The following is a 21,902-nucleotide window of genomic DNA, read 5'->3' as shown; positions in this document are numbered from 1 at the left end:
ACAAAACCCAGCAATTTTGGTTGGAGAGGTTTATCTTACATTTAGAGATCATGGTTCTCTGGGGGTAAGCAGAAAAACGAGGAATTATTTGTTTCTGTTTTTTTTTTTTTTTGTTTGCTTTTGTTTTTGGTTTTGTTTTTACCAACGTATCATTTGAAACCGTAACCTATATTTTAAAATATAAAGTTCCTTCAGTACTGCTATAAATATTTTCCCTTAAAGCTTCATTTATTTACGTTTCCTTGGAAAACACCCTCCATTTTCATGGTTTCCCCTTAGCCACGGGAAGTGAGGTGAAATGTGTGCACAGCAGGGGTGAGGCACACACACTTCCACTGCCCTCACCCCCCACAGAGTGGCCACGCGGTCATGGCATTCTGTGCCACTGAAGAACTCTGAATTTGGGGGTTTCAGGAGTCCAACTCCAACCAGCTGTTGCTGGCCTGTAGGCTGCCATCGACTTCCAGCCTTGGTGCCAGGGAAGAACTTAGGTCAGCATGTCTGTCCTCCCTCTTTCCCAGCTAAGACATCTGGGGAAAGGCTTTCAGCCTGTCTTGCAGGCCTCACAGGACTGTTAGGGAAATCAAAAGATTAAATTCCTGCGAACACATTTGGTAAACCCTATATTTGCAATCATACGTTGTTTGAAGAAATCAGCTTAATTCTCTTGTAATGCCAACAACGTGGTCTCTGTAGGTGATCTCCTTCCAGGCTCTTCCCATACATATTTATTTGATCTGTTTTGTAAGTGTGGATGTTTTTATTATTATTATTAAAGCTGTGCACACCTGTATTCCTTTTGAGGGCGATATCTGATACTAAGTAAAAGAAAATGCTGCTGAGGGAGGAGAAGCCTCCAAGTGTCACACCTGGCTCATTGTGACAGTGCCCTGGCTGTCCTCTCCACTCCGCTGGAGGCTGTGGGATTCACAGCCCCTCTTCCCAGTTATGTGGTTATTGTACTCGTCCTCCTCTGGCTGTGGGTGGAAGGTCTCTCCTGTGTGTGCGATGCAAGTGTGGGCTTTGTGAACGCTCATTTCCCAATCAGCTAGGAGTCGATTGGCACAACAGGGTGACAGGATCGCCGGGGGCCAGGAGCCTGTGAAGGGAAGGCTGGGTGAAGTTGGGGGACACGAGCTAGAGAGATTCAGAGTGAGCCGAGAGCAGGAGCTGGGAGGGCAGCAGTTTGGGAAAGCAGATCCCAGGCAGACATCCTGGAAGAGAGGGCACCTTCAGAGACCGGTGGAAACTAGGAGAAGCAGATGGTTAGCTGACTTTGCAGAAAGCGGGGTGGAGCGAAGAATATGCCAGAAACTGCACAAACTGTATCCTCTGTCTACCACGTATGCTCCCCAAAATGCACCCATGTGCACCTGGTTTGTATCCTGAGAAACGTCACCCTATTTCTGACTGTGACACTGTCAAGGCCATTTGTTTCTCAGGATGCCAGCAGGGGACAAGCAGTCAGGAAGCGTTCACTGGACCCGACTGGAATGAATATTGGATTGTCTTGGGCGGGGGGTCATTTGGGTCACATGAAAAGGGCAGGACCGGAACTTCAAAATACCCTCTCCTGTCTCAATCACGATGGCAGAAGTGATCAGAATGATACAGGAAAACCCAGTTGGGAGGCTTCCAACTAGTAGGCAGAGCAAATCCACGGGAAGTCCCATTTCGGTGTCCACTCAACAACGCCAGTTAAGATATGTTAGGTTTTCTGTGCAGCAGACACTTTCAGCCCGAGGCTGGCTAGACAACAGCAAGCCCCAAGACAGAAAGGGTCTTGAGAATTCTCCAAGTAACTGGCTTGGGTATACTCTTGAGAACCGACTCTCAGCTGACCTGCAGTCAGCACTGCCCAAGAGAGACGCCCACCCCGGTGGGGAAGACCAGGTGGGAAGGGGAGAGGAAAGACACCACAACCTGGGATGGCTTGCTCAAGCTATTTCTCTACTCAAATAGGGCCGTGGAGACAGCAAAGGGAGCCAGTAGCTTGAATGATCAGTCACATCTGCTCTTAGGGACACTCCTTCTATCTTCTTTGCCCTCTCGCCCCTTTGCATTTAAAGATGATTTTATTTTGGGCTGTATGTCAGCCTCATGTCCATTATTATTATTATTATTATTATCATCATCATCATCAAATAGCTCATGTGCTAAAACTTTATGTGGGTTTATTAAATCTCTGAGTATAGCTTATACATACACATATTAATTCAACGAACTGTCTAAAACAGTCATATAGAACTTTCCATGCACATAAACTATATCCTTGATGCCTAAGTGGAAGTTTTCCAAAACGTATGGATACAGTAAATAAGGGACTTCCAATGAGGGAATGTTTTATCAAAACTCCCTCTCTAGGGCAGCCCCGATGGCCCAGTGGTTTGGCGCCGCCTTCAGCCCGGGGTATGATCCTGGAGACCCAAGATCAAGTCCCACATCAGGCTCCCTGCATGGAGCCTGTTTCTCCTTCTGCCTGTGTCTCTGCCTCTCTCTCTCTCTCTCTCTTTGTCTTGAATAAATAAATAAAAATCTTAAAAAAAAAACAAACTCCCTCTCTAACACATTCTGTCCCGAAATACCAGAAACATTTTATTTTTTTCCCTTTGTGAGAATGAGTTCTTCACCCAAATAGATTTTAAATAATGGAATGACTTTTTTCATCCCATCAGATCTAACTTACCTTTATTTCAAGATAACTAACGTTTAGGGTTTAAGAGTACGGCAGAGGGGTGTATTTGTTAAAAAGTGTCTCAGGTTGTACGTATTCAAGGGAGATCATCACTCAATGCTTTTAGTCAAAACGTGATTCAAATTCTGTGGCAATCGTTCACGCAGATTTCCCCAAATTTACATTCTCTCTCCTTCTTGGCCCTTTTACTGTTGGCTGGGACTATGTGACCAGTTCTAGACAATGAACTGTGAACAGTGAGCTTCTCTTCCCAAGGTGAAGCATTTTTGTGCCAAGATAGATACTCCAGATCTATCTGTGCTCTCTGGCATGGCAACCCATGGTGACTGAGACAGTGGCTGCTCCACCGACCTTCTCTTTGTGACAGTGATTGGGAGAAATATCTACTGATCCATAGAATAAACCTTTATGGTTTTTAGTAACAATGATTTGGTCATGTTTACTAGCACAGAATACTTAGCCCACTGTAATTTATGTGTGTGTTTGTGTATGTATGTGTATGTGTGTGTGTGTGTGTGTATTCTTCATTTAAAAAAATCTAATAACTATCTATTAGTTACATAATCTAACATCCACACAGTCACATGGTTTTATTAGCTCCAGAAGAATTTTATGCGAACTACATAATGCCATTCTATACAGAATGTGTTATGTCTTGATATTTAAGAATCGTGAGTTAACATCATTTTGAATGTAATTAATAGAATCAAGAGGCAAAAAGCAGATTCTATCTGCATTATTTATTATTAACAATTTTAAGGCTATGCACAGAAGTTGCAGATGTATATGGAGTCTAAGAAAAATATATGTAGATCTGTACATATAGGATCCGTACTATATATATGGAGGCATGTGTAATAAAATTGCCATTATAAAGTCCTACAAAATTATGTATTTAGCCTTAGTGAAAGTCCTTTTTGAGAAAAGGATGTGTTTTTTTTTTAATCTCTGCCATACTCATACAACATAAAATAATATAATAATATTTATTTGAGAGAGAGAAAGCATGAGTCAGGGGAGGCACACAGAGAGAGAGAGAGAACACCCAGCAGACTCCCTACTTTGTGGGGAGCTTGACATAGGGCTTGATCCCACAACCCCAAGATCATGACCTGGGCCGAAATCAAGAGTGAGAGGCTCAGCTGACTGAATCACCCCGGCGCCCCATAGCATAATATGTTTTATATAACAGGCATATCTTACACAAGTATGCTCTATAAATACTATGCACAAACACAAAGGAATCATTTATAACTCCTACTGCCCCTTGGTGGAGGGAAGGTTCTTTATCAGCTTAATATGAAAAGTGGAGGCACGAGAGTCCTAGAAGTAGAGTTTACGAAAAGCTGAACTGTTTTGAAAAAGAAGGGAAATGATAAAAGATAATGCATTGTACTTTGAGAAAATCTAGGAAGAAGATTATGGGCAAGTGGAGAAGAGAATTCCTAGGGCTAGCAGCATGGAGACAAAGAAGCACCAGGGGAAAATATCTATTGAAATCTTATAAATTAAGGCACATTAATTTATGTAGCACATTAGTTGTGAAGACTCTCTCATCTCTCTGCAGGAATCCTTGGAAAAGTCTTATCACCAAAAATCAAATGATCAAACCTTGACTGGTTGGATTTCTTACATAAAATGCTGAAGACACCAAAGCCTATTTACAGATTTACTGATTGATGACCTTTTACTGAGCCCTGATTTAATCTGAAAAATCACTATAGAAGGGGGCATTAATTGGAAAAAAAAAGCAAATAGCCACGCTTTATTCACAGACTCCATTTGTGTGCACTCAATTTGCACGGAAATAAAACAAGCACTAGAAGGAGTGGTTGGGTGTCAACACTTACTGCGAGGACAATCTGGAGGGAACTATGAGCCACTTCTATGTACTGGTACTCCAGAAAACACCCTGAGACCGTGATGTAGCGATGGTCTTCTGGGGCCCAGTCTGGTGCAGGTGTCACTGATGTCACCGTACATCCTGGTCCATTCTCCATCCACCAAGATCGGTGCATTGAAATATTAAAAGTCAGGATAAGGTCTGTTTCCTGCAAGAAGGCAATTTAGAAGGATGAGAATTACTTTATAGATGTTACTCAGCTTATCTGGGACTGACTTGGAGCTTTCTGTTTGGAAATGTGGGTTTTCCCCCCCTCCCCTCACCATATTTTATGGACATAAAGGAAACATCCCAAGTAAAACTATTAGTTCACTTGAGAGTTATGTGTCTATAAATTCCACTTGTGAAGTTTTCCTGACCACAATAATATAAATAAAAATATTTATTAGTAAACTTATCAGTGACTGACATTAATTGTAACACCTAAGAGTCCTTACTTTTGAGGACTTGTAAATATTACAAAAGGAGTGATTCACTCTATTTTATCATGTGAAGTTCGTCTTATTTTAAATCAGCTACTTTTTCAAACTCAGAATATTTACGTTTTTATACATTTAAATATTAAAGTTAACTTCAGTTTGGCACACTTTAACATAATGTGGCTAAAGCTAAAATTTGTAAGACCTTTTTTTAACGAAACATAATATAACTTGGTCATAATATTTCTTAGGAAATATTAGCAAATTCTTGAAGGGTGGAGAGAATAAGTCAACTCTTTAGATGAAGTTCAGCGTCCTAGGTGATGGGTAGCTATAAATGGAATAGAAGGTGGATTTCTGCACTGGAGAGCTTGTAATCACATACACAAGCATAGAGCTATTAATAGCACAGAGACACATGTTGTCTTTCAGAAAGAGAATGACTAAATGGAAAACAGCAAACACACTCTGTTACAGCAAGTCAAGGGAAAATGAATCCTAACCCAGAGCGTCAATGGTAGAAAATGGAATCATTTCACTGTTGGTGATAGTGCTACAAGATAATAAAGGCCAACTATTCTCACTTTGAAATGAGGTGCTGGATTAATTAGGCAGATCCTGCATAGAAAATATCTGAAATCAGGTTTTGCGGCCTTGAACACTCACTCACACTGAATTCATGAAAGGGTTCAGCTGAAGTGGCCAGGGGCTTTGGAGATTGGAAGGGTTGTTCCTCTGGAGCGAGCTATGCTATGAGACACATGATTCCTAGAAAGGGGTAAGTAAATTTTCTTTCTTTCCAGCCTACTGACAAAGGCTCCCTTGCTACCTGGGAGATAGAGCAGACTAGTTTCTGACTCAGGCCTGATAAATCTTAAATGAAAGCCTGTGGGTGGAGCTACCTGCAAATGGCCAAACAAAAGTGTCTTCACTTCTTGGTTACATTAATTGGTTTTTGAATGTTGAACCAGCTTTGCAAATCTGACATAGATCCCTCTTGGTAGTGGTGTGTAATCCTTCTCATACACTGTCGGATTCATTTTACTAATATTTTGTCGAGGATATTTGCATCTATATTTGCAAGAGGTATTGATCTGTACTTTTCATTTCCTGTAATGTCTGGGTCTGGTTTTGGTATTAGGTTAATGCTTGCTTCACGGAATGAATTAGAAAGTTTTCCATCTGCTTCTATCTTCTGTAAGAGATTGTGGAAAATTGGTATGATTTCTTAAATGTTTGATAGATTTACCACTGAATCCAGATAGGCCTGATGTTTTCTGTTTTGGAAAGTTATTAATTATTGATTCAATTTCTTTAAAATATATAGGCCTATTAAGATTCTCGTTTCTTCTCGTGTGAGGTTTGGCATATTGTGTCTCTGAAGGAATTTGTCAACATTATTTAGGTTATTAAATTTGTGGGCATATAGTTGTTAATAATATTCCTTTATTATCCTTTCAACGTTCAGGGGATCTGTACTGATGCCCCCTCTTTCATTTCTGATATTAGTAATTTGTGTCTTTTCTAGTTTCTTCTTAGTTAGCCTGGCTGAAGGCTTAGCAGTTTTATCGATCTTTTCAAAGAACCAGCTTTTGATTTAATTGATTTCTCCATTGTTTTCCTGTTTTGGATTTTATTTCTGCTCTATTTTTTATTATTTCTTTCTTTCTGTTTACTTTGGATTAAATTTGCCCCGTTTTTTTCTAGTACCTTAAGATGGAAGCATGGTTATTGATTTTCGATCTTTCTTCTTTTCTAATATAAGCATTCAATTCTATAAATTTCCTTCTACGCACTGCTTTCACTGCATTCCATAGTTTGATGAGCTGTATTTTCATTTTATTCATTCAATATAAGTTTTAGCTTCTCTTGAGATTTCTTTTTTGATCCACGTGGTCTTTAGAAATATACCTTTAATTACCACGTATTTGGGAATTTTCCAGTTATCTTTGTTATTGATTCCTTTACATTTCTGTGGCATATTTTTCACTCCCTTTCTGTACTGTTTCTATCACTAATTGTTTTTCAGCTGACCACCAGTACCACAGAAACTCATTCAATATTAACTTCTACATATTCTAACACTTTAGAACCAATCAATTCCTTTTTTGTTTGTTTTTTTTCCTATGGACCTCTGAACTGGAATCCCACAGGCTTCTGTTCTCATCAGCTCTATGCGATTGATGCATAAAATTGGACATGGGACTTCATTTAATATCATTAGTTCTCTCTTATGTTGGATCCCCAGTTTCCTATGTGACTAAGATGATCCTGACATTCCCTTCAGTTTGACCAAACAGATTTCTTCCTGAGTATAGGCCTTGACCTCACTTTCCTAAGAGCATTTTCTTTTCTTTCTTTCTTTTTTTTCTTTTTAAAGATTTTATTTATTTGAGAGACAGAGAGAGTGAGAGAGCACATGAGCAAGGGGAGAGGTAGAGAGAGAAACAGATTCCCCACTGAACAGGGAACCCAATGTAGGGCTCCCTTCCAGGGTCCTGAGATCATGACCTGAGCCAAAGGCAGACACATAACAGACTGAGCCACTCAAGTTCCCCCCCCTCTTAAAGCATTTTCTTTAGAAAACTTTCAATTATAAATTCTTCCTTTGCTCCTTCAAGATGTAAATTTTCTGAAACTCAAGAAGGTCTTTCTCAATGTCCTGGGAGCCATTTCTTTGCAATGTAATTGTCAAGAAAGATAGCATCTGTATCTCTCAGCCTCTGTGGATGGATAGAAGCTTAACTCTGAGAAGCAACAATTAACAAACACAGATGGCCTAATCACATTGACTAACCTCCCAGAATGTCCTCAGGTACTTTTCCATTAGCTCACCCCAGCACTTACAAATCCTCTCAACTTTTGTTTCAGTGAAATTGAGTTGAATTTCTCTCCCTGTAGCAACAGTCATAAATAAAATCTTTCTTGCCTATTTCACTTGGAGTTGAGTTCAGTTCTATACTGACATCTCTCTTCCTTACTATAGCAGTTAAGAAAACCTGTCCTGCCATTTTTAACAACTGCCCAGTGCAATTTTTCTTAACCGGTCTCATGACTCTTAATAGGTTTTCTCTCTTGTTTAACAGAGTACAAAATTCACTAGTTTCCTAAGAATAGGAAAATGATGTTAAGCCTTAGGTGTTTTCATTCAGCTTTTATATTAATTGATTGATATTTTGGCTGGTTATATGCCTCTTGGTTGAAGATGATTTTCTCTCAGAGTGAGTGAATATTTCTCTTTCATCTTCCGGTTTCTATTATAACAGTTAAGAAATCTGATACCATTTTGTTTCCTGCAATTTTTTAATGTGATCTGTTTTCTTTTTTTCTGATCTCTTACACTGTTTTGTCTTAAATAGTGAAATGTTTCAAAAATATTGAAAAGTATAGAGGGTATTACAGCAGTATCATTAGATTCATCACCCAGCCTCATTGAATGTTATGCTATATTTGCTTGCTGTCATTTTTTAAATACTATTTTATACATATAAATAATGCTTCCTCTGTATTCCTCCTAAGTGTTATTTCTCTCTCTCCTTCTCCATAGCTAATTACCATCATGATTTTGGATTAATGTTCTCATGAAAGTGTTTTGTAGTTTTACTACATGTTTACATATTCATTAATAATATAAAATATTGGTTTTAGGTTTTTAAATGTGTGTTTCACTCATGTGGAATCTAAGAAACCAAAACAAATGAATAAACAAGGAAACAAAAAGCCAAATCAGTGTTGAAAATAAGAGAACTGATGGTTGCCAGAGGGGAGATGGGATAGAGGGGTTAGGCAAAATGGGTGAAGGGGAGTGGGAGATACAGGCTTCCAGTTATGGAGTGAATAAGTCATGGGAGTAAAAGGTACAGTATAGACAATATAGCCAATGATACTGCAATAGTGTTGTATGGGGATAGATGGTAGCTACCCTAGTGGTGAGCACAGCATAATGTATAGAGATAAGAAATCACTATATTGTACACCTCAACCTAACGTAACACTGTGTGTCAACTATACTCAAATAATAAATTTAAAATGAAAAAAAATAAAATGTGCATGCACTCTAACTTATTTTAGTTGCATATTATATTTTTGAAGTTTATCTAAGCAGACAATCTTTTAGTTTCAGCTTCTGAAGTTCTAGAAGGCTTTTTTTTTTTTTTTTTCATTTAGTATATAGAGCATTTGGAGGGTCTTTAATCATGAGACTGTTCCTTCCATTCCAGGAAACACTCTTGCATTTTATCTTAAATTGTTCCCTCCCCTTTACTTTTCCTGTTACTATAGAAATTTCTGTTAGTCAGACATTTGACTTCCAGGATTGACCTGTTATATTCTTATCTTTTCTTTCCCACTGCTTGTACCTTACATTTCTCTTGACTTTCTTGGAGATTTTCTTTACCAATTCCTCCCAGTGTGATATTGGACTATACACTTTATTTTTAATACTTTGAATTTTTAAGAGCTAATTATTATTCTCTAATTGTTGCTTTCGCATAGCTAATATTTTTTAATTGTTTCTGGGATATAACTTTTCTTAGTTTTCTGAATTATTATTTTTAAAAATTGTGTTTCCTACATTGGTTTTGCTTTATCTATTTTTTTACTAAACAAATAAGTAGATAAATAAGTAAATAAAATAATTATCAAGCATCTACTATATGCCATATGCAACATTCCTGCCTTTATGAGTGTTCATCATGCAATGGGGAAAATGGACAAAAAAATGCATAAATATATAAAAGTATCAGTGTAGCAATTAACATATGGCAGAAAATAAATTCAAGTCAAGAAACAGGATAACCAAGAATAGAGTTACAGGGGGAGTGTAACACTATTTTAATTATAATGGTAAACCAAAAAAAAATCTCCTAATATTTTGTGTTAAGAGAATCCTAAGTGAAGTATAGCAAAGATAGGGAAGCATATTCCCAGCAGAGGTAGTAGCTAGTAGGAATGCCCTGAAGATTTTCTGTTACTCTTATTTTTGTCTTTGGCATTTCCTGTTGGGAGTCTTTCATTAAAAGTCTGGCAATTTCTGGTTGTTCTTTGATATCCAAGAGGAGAAAGTAAAGCTTGATTGGCAGTTATTATGCACTAGTGGGGTAGTCAGTTAGTATCCTTCACATATGATGACTGGGCAGTGCCCCCAAAGGCTAGACCTGTATGGATCTGTAGGTCTTTGTTCTGTGTCTTCCACTCTACTAATGGGGCAGGGCAGGTGCCAGACCACAGAATGCTTTTGCTGAACTGGGGAGGAGTTTCTGGTTTTGCTACATTGCATGCACTTCCCACCCCCCCAATATGCAGTCTTAAGGTAATCCTCATGTGTTCTGAAATTTAGTTCATGCTTGCTTGTGTCTCAGGAGTCTCACTTGTCCAGAGGAGAAGCCTGACTGTATACATTAAAAGAAGAGCCTGCGGCAATCTAATTTCTCCTTGAACAGATTATTCAGTCCATTCCCATTTCCAGTCCTGCACCTCACACACTCTGCCTACTTCTAAATCCTGACTTATGAAGGGATTTATAGGTCAAATCTGTACATTGGAACCCTCCTCCACATGTTCATAAACTTTAGGTTTTTCCACTCTACTAAGTCACTTGCCAATCATCCATCTACTTTCTGTCTTCCAAAAACTGTTGATACCTCTTATCCTTTTCACCCTCCTCTTATTCTCTTTTACTGTTAGTTTGTAATTTTTTATTCTTTACTATCACTTTAAGATCACTATAGAGTTTAGAAATGAAATGTAAATAAGTGCATATCTTCAACCAGCAATCATTAACTGGAAGATTCCTGGCATTATCTTTTATTCTCATTTATCTTCCTGTTAAACAAAGAACTTTTTTTATGGGCATGTGTGCATTATTTTAACCACAAAATATAAATTCCTTGTATATAAATTCCTTCTATTATCTGTATAAAGCAAATAACAGAAAGGTCTTAAAGTTCCCTTTTCAATGCAACAGAAATTTCTCTGTGATCTGCTCCATACATAATCAATAGGTTATTTAATTCGCATTTATTTTGTAAGTTTGAGCTCAAACTATAAGAACTTTTCAGACAAAGAACAAATCTTGATAGCACAAAATAAGAGAGTAAACCACAAAGCAAATCTTGTGAATTCTGCACAGATTCATATTGAAAACCATACAAATGGTCTCATAATTTTAAGATCTTAAAAATTTTAAATCTAAAGAAAACTTTCATAATTATATTTTCAGATCAGTAAAATGACAAAAAAATCCTTTGTATCAATACATTTATACGTTTCCTTAGTAAGTCTCCAAAACGTTCAGATGAAAGGACCCCATCATTGGTCATGTCAATTTTTGAAATAACAGGGTCAGATGTGTTACATGAAAGCTGTTATTAGCACTAAAAAGTCACTTCTGGCAGAAGCTATAAGCATTCAGGTCAGCACAAGAACCCTAATTGCTCAACAAATAAACATTTGATTTAAAAAAAAAAGTTGACAAGCAAATGAGTAAAAGATACTAGTAACATCTCGAAATTTCAATAAAGGGCTAAAACTTACTTTCACAGTTTTATGGCATTTGAAGGAGAGCATACATGCCTATGTCTTTTCAAGAGTAAGTGATGGAGAATATATTGCAGAGATTAGAAGGTGGAGAGTGGGAGAGAAATTGTCAGTTGCAGTTTAAAAAATCTGAAATGTTTTCTTAGATTCTTGGAGTTTTCTATGACTTAGTTCTTTTGGAATAATACTGAAAATGGATACTTTCTCATTTCTAGACTGCTTAGTCACTGTCAGAAGGGCTAGAAACTGCACTTTGAAATAAGGCAATTAGGTTACAGTTAGCAGCATAGTTGCTAACACATAGTAAATTATTCATATCCTATATGCAAAGCTATAAAGATGTAGAGCAACAGAAGATGTGATCCCTAACTTTATGGGGTTTACTGTCTCTTTTTGAGAAGACAAGCTATAAAGATAATGCACAATGGAAGGAAATATCTGATAAGTACCTGAAGAGAGGCGTGAACAATCTATGCACAGGACTTTTGGAGGGTGTGATGCCTGTGTACACTGGTGGGACAGCTTCCTAAAAAGTGTGGGAACTCTATCGGGTGCTGAAAAAAAGCCAGGCTTGCCGAGGCCCACAGCCTGAGGGGAAGATTATTTTAAGTAGAGGGCCTGAAAAATCAAAATAGCAGAGCTATAAGTTTTGTATATTTAAGAACCTGTATATTTAAGTAGCCTTAATTTTATGAGGTAAGGGTTTGTGAGAAGGAGCAGTAGTATAAAATAGTTTGGGAAGATCTTGATTGGGGCTGGTTTGAGCAGGGACTTACATGCCAGAACAAAACAACCTGGCTTATGGAAAGATTTTTGAGCAACAACAAGATGTCAGTACCGTCAAGCAGGAACCAAGAGGTATTGCAATAAATGTTAGTCTGTTGTAGGATTGGGCTGAGGCAGTGCAGGAAACATGATGGAGACCAGTACAGGTGTTGTTTTAGACAACAGTCATTACGGAGGTGATGAGTACTCATGCCATAAATTCAAATGCTTGACCTTCTTCAGCCCAGACTATCGTCCTGAGTTCTACGTGGGCCCAGGGAGGCAGGACTCAAACAGCTGCTTTCAGTAGTCAGAGGAAGAATGGGAACAAGTCAGCCTGCTCTTCTTCTAACTTTAAAACATACTTCTGGCCATGATATTAGAGGAATGACAGCAAGCACATTTAATGGAAAGAAGCAAATTTTAAAACAACAATGCTCTGGGAGGTCAAAATATACTAATAAAAGCGTACACATTTAGGGGCACTTGGCTGGCTCTGCTGGTTAAGCAGCCGACTCTTGATGTTGGCTGGGGTCATGATTTCAGGTTCTGAGACTGAGCCCTGGGAGGGGTCTCCACTGAGCACGGAGCCTGCTTGAGATTCTCTCTCCACCCCCCCACGCCCCCTCCCCCTCCCCTGCTCTTTCACTCTCTCTCTCTCAAAAAAAAAAAAAAAAAAAAGCTTACATATTTAGTTGTTAGGACTCAGAGAGGTAGTTAGGAAATCTTGTGATTGAATGATATTCTGTATTAGCGGATGATGCAGGTGTTGGGATAGTGGGAAAAGCTATGTTTGACACCAAGAATCACTTTTTTTTTCAATGAACTCTTATTTATTTACAGCCAATATACACTGGGTTACAGTTTAAAATAACGCCAGAAAGCATCATTCTATATCTTATTGCCAATATCTACATATGGGTATCAATTCATAGGAAACGCTGAAGAAGTCTTAAAAATTGTCATCATCCGTGGCTTGTTTCCTGCTGGTGAACTTAATATCCCAGCCCTAAATATAGCTGTGTTTTTCTGTTAAGATATGCATAGATCTATGCAAATCTACATATAAAAACCCCAAATGCTAAATTTATCCTGGTAACATATGAAAATCAGTGGAAGCAAATTATATTGTTCAAGATGCCAAAAACAAGAAGCTGAGCAAATATAGATTTGAGAAGATAAGAAAAAATTACAAATGCGCTTTATTTAACAGGTTGAATGGATGTTGCATATGTAGGAACGCAGCCCAGAACATAAGGAAGCTCCTATCTACCAACTCCAAAGATGTGTTTTACCCTGCTACGTGATGAACTTAAAGGAAGTAGATTCAGCATCAAATATACATCTGTGCCCTTACTTTCTTTGAGAATCTTCAACTATGGGCATCCTTGGGATTTGGCTGATTATGGATCATAACTCAATATAACACCATAGCTGGCATTAACTCCAGTTCCTAGTTCTTGGTCATTAATTATTCAAAAAAAGTTTTTCACGCATCTTTTCTGTGAGCATGGAAAACATTATGACCATTGCTCTAAAAACAGATGAGGGGAGTCTCATGGAATTGGGGTTGTTAAAATTTAGATTTTTTAAGATAAAAAGTGTTGCTTCTCGCTACACAGAAAGATTCGCAAAAGATTTAATGCACGATGTTTAAAGTTCAGTGCTATTAGGTATTTTCATTGTTTGTTGTCTGTGGTCCAACAAAGGCCATTATTTCACTTTTCCAAATCTCATCCTGACCACCTTCTTAGTCCAGATAAATGTTTTATGTTACCTCACAATTGGTCTGGCACTTTCTGCAAGCTGAACATTGCTGCAAAAATCGCACTTTAATAAAATCCTCCTCAATACCTCCTATTAACATCCTGTATATCTCTCTGCATTTAAAGTCCTGCTCCTGGCTACTCCTTCTAACAAGCTTTTCCTGATTAACTCCATTCCCTTTTTCAGCACCACAATGTTACACCCAGTACTTCTTTATATATGTATATGAATGGCAATATTATCCTGGTTAATTGGCTTCTTCTTAAGGGTAAAGGACGATGTGAATCCCCAAGGGTAGCCACTGTTTCTGCTCAAAAAATTACCTTTCAGCTGAAGAAGAAAGCTGGCATCTATAGAGAACTATAGAGAATTTTGTTTTAAGGTGATCGTCCTAATGTTCTGAAAGAGAAGGAAGGAGGGAAGGAGCAGGAAGGGGAAGGGGAAGGGAAAGAAGGATGGGAAGGTAATTCAGCAAGGAAGCCTCTGTGCTAATGTTAAAGTTAATCGAACCTCCAGGCTTGAAAGTCCTATTTTTTTTTAACCTTCTAAAGTTACTCATCGGCTATGAGTAGGATCTAAGTTTGGCAAAATGAGTCTTCTCTCTTTCACACCCTTCCTAGCAGATGCTCGAGGCAGAATTTTCTCAGCTGGTTACAATAATGAAAGATCAACTTCTCACTGACTTTATAGTTTTCCATGTACTGAAACCTCTTCAGGCGGCTTTTCCTGCTGTTTTCTCACTTCCCGTTTGTTCCTTCCCTGCAGGTATCTTTTCCCATCTTGTGAGTGTTCCTTCCCGGTCTAAGAGCTTTGCAAAGTGATCTGCATTCACTCTAGGCGCTTCCGGAGGCGAAGAACAGGTGAGCTATTTCAAGAGCTGGTGTTACTGCCATTTGAGCCCCCACCTGAAGGCCACCATTTCATTCGTTTATAAAGCATATTTCTGTGGATTTTTAATGGGCATGGAGGCACCCAGGTGTTAATGATATCAAAGGCTTGGAGACATTCAAGGAGCACTCCTTCATTGCTCCCCCCATCACTGCCAGTCTCTAGCCCCCCTACATGCCTCCACAGCCCACCCCCAGGACTGACCCTGTCATTATCCCAAGGTCAGAAATTCGAACTTGCATAGCATCTGTGCTTGCCTCCACGGATTTTAGCTCATCAAGCATTGAATCTGGAGCCGGATCTCACTTTGATCCATGGTTCAAAAGGTCTCCATTAAATTTGTTGCCAGAGATGTTTAATATAGTCTCATGTTCTTTCCTTCCTTCATTCTCTTGGAAGAGAAAATGACCAAGAAATGGTAGCAGGATAGACAATGAGCCAAGTATTAATGGTATTGCTGATGGACTTCATAGTAATTTTTTTATTGAGAATGATCGTAATTGGAAATAGAATGAAATATCAATCGATAGAAATTTCCTCTATAAAATCTCTATAAATCAGGCAGCCTGGGTGGCTCAGTGGTTTAGCGCCACCTTCGGCCCAGGGCCTGATCCTGGAGACCCGGGATCGAGTCCCACATCGGTCCCCCTGCATGGAGCCTGCTTCTCCCTCTGCCTGGGTCTCTGCCTTTCTCTCTCTCTCTCTCTCTCTCTCTTTCTCTCTCTCTCTGTGTCTCTCATGAATAAATAAAATCTTAAAAAAAATCTCTATAAATCTTTTCATTTGGAAGACAAGCGTGTCTCCCAGTCCATTGGGATATGTTTATCTCCCAATAAATTCTGCGACTTACTGTTAAATTTGTGGCCGCACGTACGGCAAAGAAAGGAAGTAAGGTTTATGTATTTCATTACCTAGTATCTGCCTCAACAACATTTAGAGGTAGGGATTACAATCTCTTTTTTTCAACAGAAAGGGGAAAAAATGAGACTGAGTGGATTTACAACTCTATCAAGTTATTTTTTATTAAGGATGAAACTAGATTTCAAACCTATTTTTGCCTGACTTTGTGCCTTCTTACTGGACCTTGTTGCCTCTTGAGAAATTTTTATTGGTCACTCAATCGATCATTGCCAAAACACCCGTATTTGGTATTCGTTAGGAGAATGTACTAGAATAAAAAATGGCAGACACATAATTCATACAACCTACTTCACAAATTTCTAACTGCTATTCAGAAACCTACTCAGCATTGTATAAGACCTTGACATGTCCTCTTAGGTGGTTTGTCAACTCTAATCCAAAATTCACTGTACCTTGCATTTATATTATAGTAGAGTTATATTTGCCACGCGTTTGGATGAAGAAGCTTTTAAAGATATTTTAGTTGTACTTTATTCTCATGAGAGAATTTTTTTTAAGTGGTAAGATTTGTTCCTTGTCTTGTTTTATCCTGGCAAGTACATAGATCAATACTGCTTAGAATTTGTGGAGACAAATATAAATAAACCTTTAAGTCTAAATAAAGCACCTTTAAGTATATGTACCTATTTCATTTGGTTTGCTTCCAAAGAGCTCTTTGCAGCTTTTGTGACACACAAGGCCACGAGGCTACTGGTGGAAAGGTTGCTGTCTAGAAGAAAACATTAAAAAACAGAAAAATACTTATCATCATGGTTATAGAGAGAGGGCACTTAGTTTCTTAGTTTCCTTCAGGAAGAGAGGAGAGTCTCCCCCAGAAGTTAGGGAAGACAGAATTAGAAGTTGGAGGCACAGATAGAGGGGAAGAAAGAAACTGTTCAATCATTGTATGGCAGTGTTGGAGAGATGAGAGCAGAGCCGTAGTTCACTAGACAGTAGTTCATTCTAGAAACGGTGCTGATAATTGCCGCAGCACCCCCTACAACCTAGTTCTATTTAAAGGGTGTGCACTTCCTTCCAAATTATTTTTTTTCATTTTGCCTACAAAAAGGAGGCATCATTATCAGAATATTCTTTTCTATTTATTGATGATTCTCAAGAGTATCAAAAAAATGACTTGAGAAAAGAATAGTTTAATAATTGTTCCCTTCCCTCCCCAAAGTGGTTGTTCAGAGCCATAAGCCAAGGAACCCATTTAATTGACATATATAAGTACATCCAGTATGAAATCGGGAATAAGAGAAAAACACCGAGGTATAATTTTTAAGTTACAGGTGGATTTTGTTAAGCTACATCAGTAAAGGAATAATAGAATAACCAGCTATTTTCCTGCAGCGAACATAAGAAACTGTGTGCTATCTGGTGTTCTCACACACCTAAGGGATCTTTATAGCTTTATGATCAGCCTGCTTATTTTGGGCTGTGCATCTGAAAAGGGACACTGATAAAATCGCATCCCGACATGGTGTCTGGGTGGTTGGGGGAGCTAAAAATCAAGTCGTGAGGAACCTTGAGAGAATTCAGGTTGAATTATCTGGAAAAGAAGGAGAGGGACCCTTATAATTGTCTTCCAATGATTAAAGAAATATCAAAAGTCAGAGTGATAAGACTCATTACTTATAGTTAACTCCAGGGCAGCAGCCCGAGATTCAAGCTGATGAATTTATCCGGAACGTAAGCCTCAAAGGATTAGAAGGGCACCCAAGCAGAATGGGTAGTGTGCTGTGTAATGAAGTCCCGTAGCTTGTGGTATTTGAAGAAAGGGTGGATGGCCCTTTACGAGTGAAGGGCCTGGGCACTTGGGAGGGCTCAGTGGTTGAGCCTCTGCCTTTGGCCCAGGGCGTGATCCTGGAGTTCCAGGATCGAGTCCCAAATCCAGCTCCCTGCAGGGAGCCTGCTTCTCCCTCTGCCTGTGTCTCTGCCTCTCTGTGTCTCTTGTGCAAAAATTTAAAAAAATCTTAAAAAAAAAAAAAAAGTGAAGGTCTGTACTCAAAACTTGTATAGTATCCTCCCTCAAAACGATTCTGTGTTTATATGAGTAGAGAGAGACTAAAGATCACACATGATACGATTTTCTGTTGCGTAGGTTTATTTGGGGCCACTTAAAGGGACGATGGACTGTAAACTTTTGAAGTTGATGTGAAATGACTTAGGAAAAATACACTATAATTTTAAGTGTACAAATGACTAGTTTATGCTCAACTGCTAAAAATCTGCCTCTACTGACAACTACTCATTTTTGCTCTTAAATACCATATACTATGCTGTATTTGACAATAGTTATATATAAATTCTCAGCATCAGGGCACTTAGAGAATCTCTTTAGAAGTATCAAAATCACTTAAACACTCTTGTGAAAGGGAGCAATTTCAATAAATTTTCACCAGTGGTTGCTCATAGCTAGAATCAAGGAAATGCCTTGAATTTACACAACGAATCTGAAAAGATTCCCACAAAAATCCGAGCAACCTAAGAATTTAATTTAGTTAGACTATTAAAAAAGTCACTTACTGTTAATGAAAACAGCCATGTGATTTTGAGTAACTTCGCACTTTAAAAAACTCAGTCACAGAAGAACTGAAATTTACTGTGAATCCTAAGGCTAAACTCTAACCTGACGTGTCGGACTCCTTTCACTCTAAAACGTAGTAATTAATTTTCCCTTGTGCTACATTGTCACTTAGCATGGATTGAAGCTTTAGTTTTTATTAACTGTATAATTCGATTTCTCCCTCGTTGAGTCCATGTTAATCATTCTCCATAAAGAGAGATGTATGTGCCTGTCTGAGATCACGGAGAATAAGAGAAAGGCAAAAGTAAAAATATTTCACGTTCAGGAAAATTCTGAAAGAGCTCATGTAATTCATAGGAATCATCTATTTTTTTCTTCTTCTTCCTTCTTCTGGTCTAAATTATCCAGGTAATTATGTAATTTCTCTGCTCTGCTTGCCAGTAGAAACAGGGAGTCGAGATGGTGGGAAGAGTAAAAGACAGTGAATAAGAAGACATGAGTTCATGACCATGGGCATCATTCTCTATATTGCTTTTTCATTCAGTAATACAGAGGAGATAATGACCGTGCTTTTCCAGGTAATTGAGTACTAGAGAAGTAAAATGGGACCTGTTACCTTTAATAAGGATGAATTTGGTCTTAGTGGTGAGGCTCAGTAGGATATTGAAATAATGAGATTTCTGAAGATCTGTAATAATTAGCCATTCTCATCTGAAGAACCTACCTTTGACTGAGGATTAGTGCACAGTTGAAAACCCTTTCTTATCATTTCAAGTTACTTCTCACTATGGCACAGGACAGAGCCTTGACTTACTTTTATATTTTTAGTGGCCAGTTTCCTGGCTATTCCGCTTTGTCACTTCGTCCACAATCTCCCAGAGCAGACCCCCTTCCTCACCTCTACCCAAGTGTAAGGAGTCGACGTTGGCCTGTGTATGTCTAAGAACATACTGTTGGCTTTTTCCCCTTGCTGGAGACCTTCTCTCTAACCTAACACCCCAGCCTCCACACGTGCTGCTGCAGCACCTACAGGACATTTCTTCCCATGCTACTTGTCCTCCTGGCTGTGTTTCCCGACATCACCATTGGCTTCAGAACCAGGGCCTCACAGCCCTTCTGTGCCAACTGCTTTTCTAGACCAAGTGAGCATCAGCATAAATCCTAGAGTCTAAATATGTTCAATAACTAATTACTGGCATAAGTATCTCTTGAAGATGACAAGCATCTAATAGAGCTTCTGAATTGAATTATTGAGTCAATAGGCTTCACGTACAGATAATGAATGTATTGTGGTCACGTGAGCTCTTTCTTTATAACTAGGTTTAACATTTCTTTGTGACTGAAATGGACTTCTGGAAAGAATAACAGTTTTTGCAATATCTTAATGTTGGAAAAATTTTTATGTCTATTAGATTTAAACCATAAAGAGAGGCTAGAGGAATTGAATAAGAAACTTGTGTTCAATTAGATTAATGACGACAAGTCAGTGTATCTTTACTTCTCTTAAGCTCCAGGGTACTTATTTTCTTCTTCGGTGTAAACTGAAAACAATATTTCTTCTGTGCACATGGGTGAATTATTCCTTCCCATGGGCCAGAATGAGTAAGAAAAAAAAATCTTGATATGCTAGTTTTGGGGGGCATAATTTGAGACAGGAAACAGTATTGAGTATGAATTCTGTGGCTACTAAAATCGGATAGAAATCATTTCAGAGAATTCTGGAGGCAAATGATAAACTGCTTATCAGTGCTGGAGGAAAAGACCTAAAATTGCAAAACTGGTTGGGGGAAAAAAAGTCCCTTGAAAAGTGGGAAGACTGTTGTGGTTCTGTTCTGGACTTCCAACCCAGTCTCCTCTGTGAGCTTGTTATACCCCTGGGGCTTACTTCTTAGACTCAATGAATTAAGAGAAAAGTAAAAGTCTTATTTCTGACTCTTCCAGTTTTCAGAGATGAAAAAGAATTTCCACTTCAACCCTCCTCAGAAAAAAAGGATGGGAGAAACAAACCTCCCACATCTCTCCATGCACTTAGCCTCATCACTTCCACGAAGAATGGACCTATTCGATGGATTAGTTTGGAAGAGAGATGGAGCATGCTTCGGACAGTCATTCCTCTCTCACTTGGAGCCAGCTTATCTGCAGAATGCACAGGATCTTTATCACTCCACAGGGTGAAATCGGTGGGACACACTATATCTTCCTTATAGCAATATTTATGAGGATATTTTATAAAGATACATTCATATTTTATATTGCTATCTTTTATAAAAATATACAACTCAACTGAATTTATGCCTGGAAGCTGAATGATACTAGACTGGAGAATGGGGTATGGAAACTCGAGGGCCCAAGAAAAGTACTGAGAGAAGTCTATCTTACTCAAGGACCCACCATACCCACAGCCTGCTTTTGAGGAATGTTGAGTTGGGACCCAAAATCTATGTCCACTGCTAGCTGGATAATGAATAGAAACCTTATACTGCATAAGGATCAACAGGACTAGTTAGATCTTGTGTCTTGCCCGGGTTGAAAATAGCACATTTAAATAAATTTAGTTGTATGTCACTAAAATATCCATCTCCAAGTCACGTATGGTATTCTAAAATATGTCTTGATCGGTGGTAACTGGAAAGTGTCTCTTTCATGAAAATGAACTAAGATTATAGTTCCTCCAAATAGCAAACACCATCACTGTAAAGGATAAAATGATAAGTGAGACAGGATTGTAGTCTTCAAAGGCTGTACAATCTGATATATGCAGTTAATATACATAATTACATCATAAGGGAAAATGTGTCTATGACCTTAATAAAGATAAAACAAAACAAAACAAAAAACCCCAGCACTTTTGAAGTTAAGGTCATCTCCTGTGGTGTCACTATGAAAGGCTCAATAGGGAAGCTGGTATTTGAACTAAGCCTTATAGGACAGAGAAGATTTAAGTAGGAAGAGATGTAAGAAGGAATTGTGGGTGAAAGTACAAAGTGAACAAAAGAATTTAAAAAGGATATATTTAAGAAATGGTGAGTAGGTCTATGGAGCCACAGTGGCTTGCTTTTGCATGTGTATGTGTGTAACCTAACTATGTGTGGGACGCCTAGGTGGCTCAGGGGTTGAGCGTTGAGCGTCTGCCTTCGGCTCAGGGCGTGATCCTGAGGCCCTGGAATTGAGTCCCATGTCGGGCTGCCTGCATGGAGCCTGCTTCTCCCTCTGCCTATGTCTCTGCCTCTCTCTCTGTCTTTATATGAATAAATAAAACCTAAAAAAAAACTAATTATATGTGATTATGTGAGAGTGTGTGTGTAAATATGTGTGTGTGCCTGCATGTGCCCCCGGGGAGAGTCACTGTGGAGTCGTGAGGCATCCCTTTGACCATAACACCCACCAGTACCCAGGACCTTTGCACAAGCTAGGGAGTCAGCGTGGAGGATTGAAGGTCTAGACTTGCATTGTACGAGAAAAGGTGAAGAATGGAGACCAACATGTGCTGACAGCTGT

At 38.7% G+C, this 21,902-nt stretch overlaps 1 protein-coding gene and 1 long non-coding RNA gene across 4 annotated transcripts in view; one reads left to right on the top strand and one right to left on the bottom strand.

Moving 5' to 3' along the window:
* Positions 1–21,902, bottom strand: part of NKAIN2 (sodium/potassium transporting ATPase interacting 2) — a 950,393-nt gene that overhangs the window by 163,718 nt on the left and 764,773 nt on the right. For 2 of the 3 annotated variants that reach the window (XM_038526700.1, XM_038526701.1), the window contains exon 4: positions 4,546–4,746. In XM_038526700.1, the coding sequence (XP_038382628.1) occupies positions 4,546–4,746 (201 nt within the window). Of the gene's footprint in view, positions 1–54; positions 1,100–4,545; positions 4,747–21,902 lie in introns of those variants that run through there. The other variant, XM_038526702.1, reaches the window with a different exon arrangement.
* Positions 5,444–21,582, top strand: LOC106558814. Its single transcript, XR_005353875.1, has 3 exons — positions 5,444–5,795; positions 14,852–14,946; positions 20,346–21,582. It is a non-coding gene; the product is annotated as an uncharacterized LOC106558814 (long non-coding RNA).

This window comes from Canis lupus, chromosome 1 (assembly GCF_011100685.1).
Source record: "Canis lupus familiaris isolate Mischka breed German Shepherd chromosome 1, alternate assembly UU_Cfam_GSD_1.0, whole genome shotgun sequence".
Taxonomy (NCBI): Eukaryota; Metazoa; Chordata; class Mammalia; order Carnivora; family Canidae; genus Canis; species Canis lupus.
Note: the sequence above shows the minus strand (reverse complement) of the source record. Positions and strands in the feature narration are given on the sequence as shown.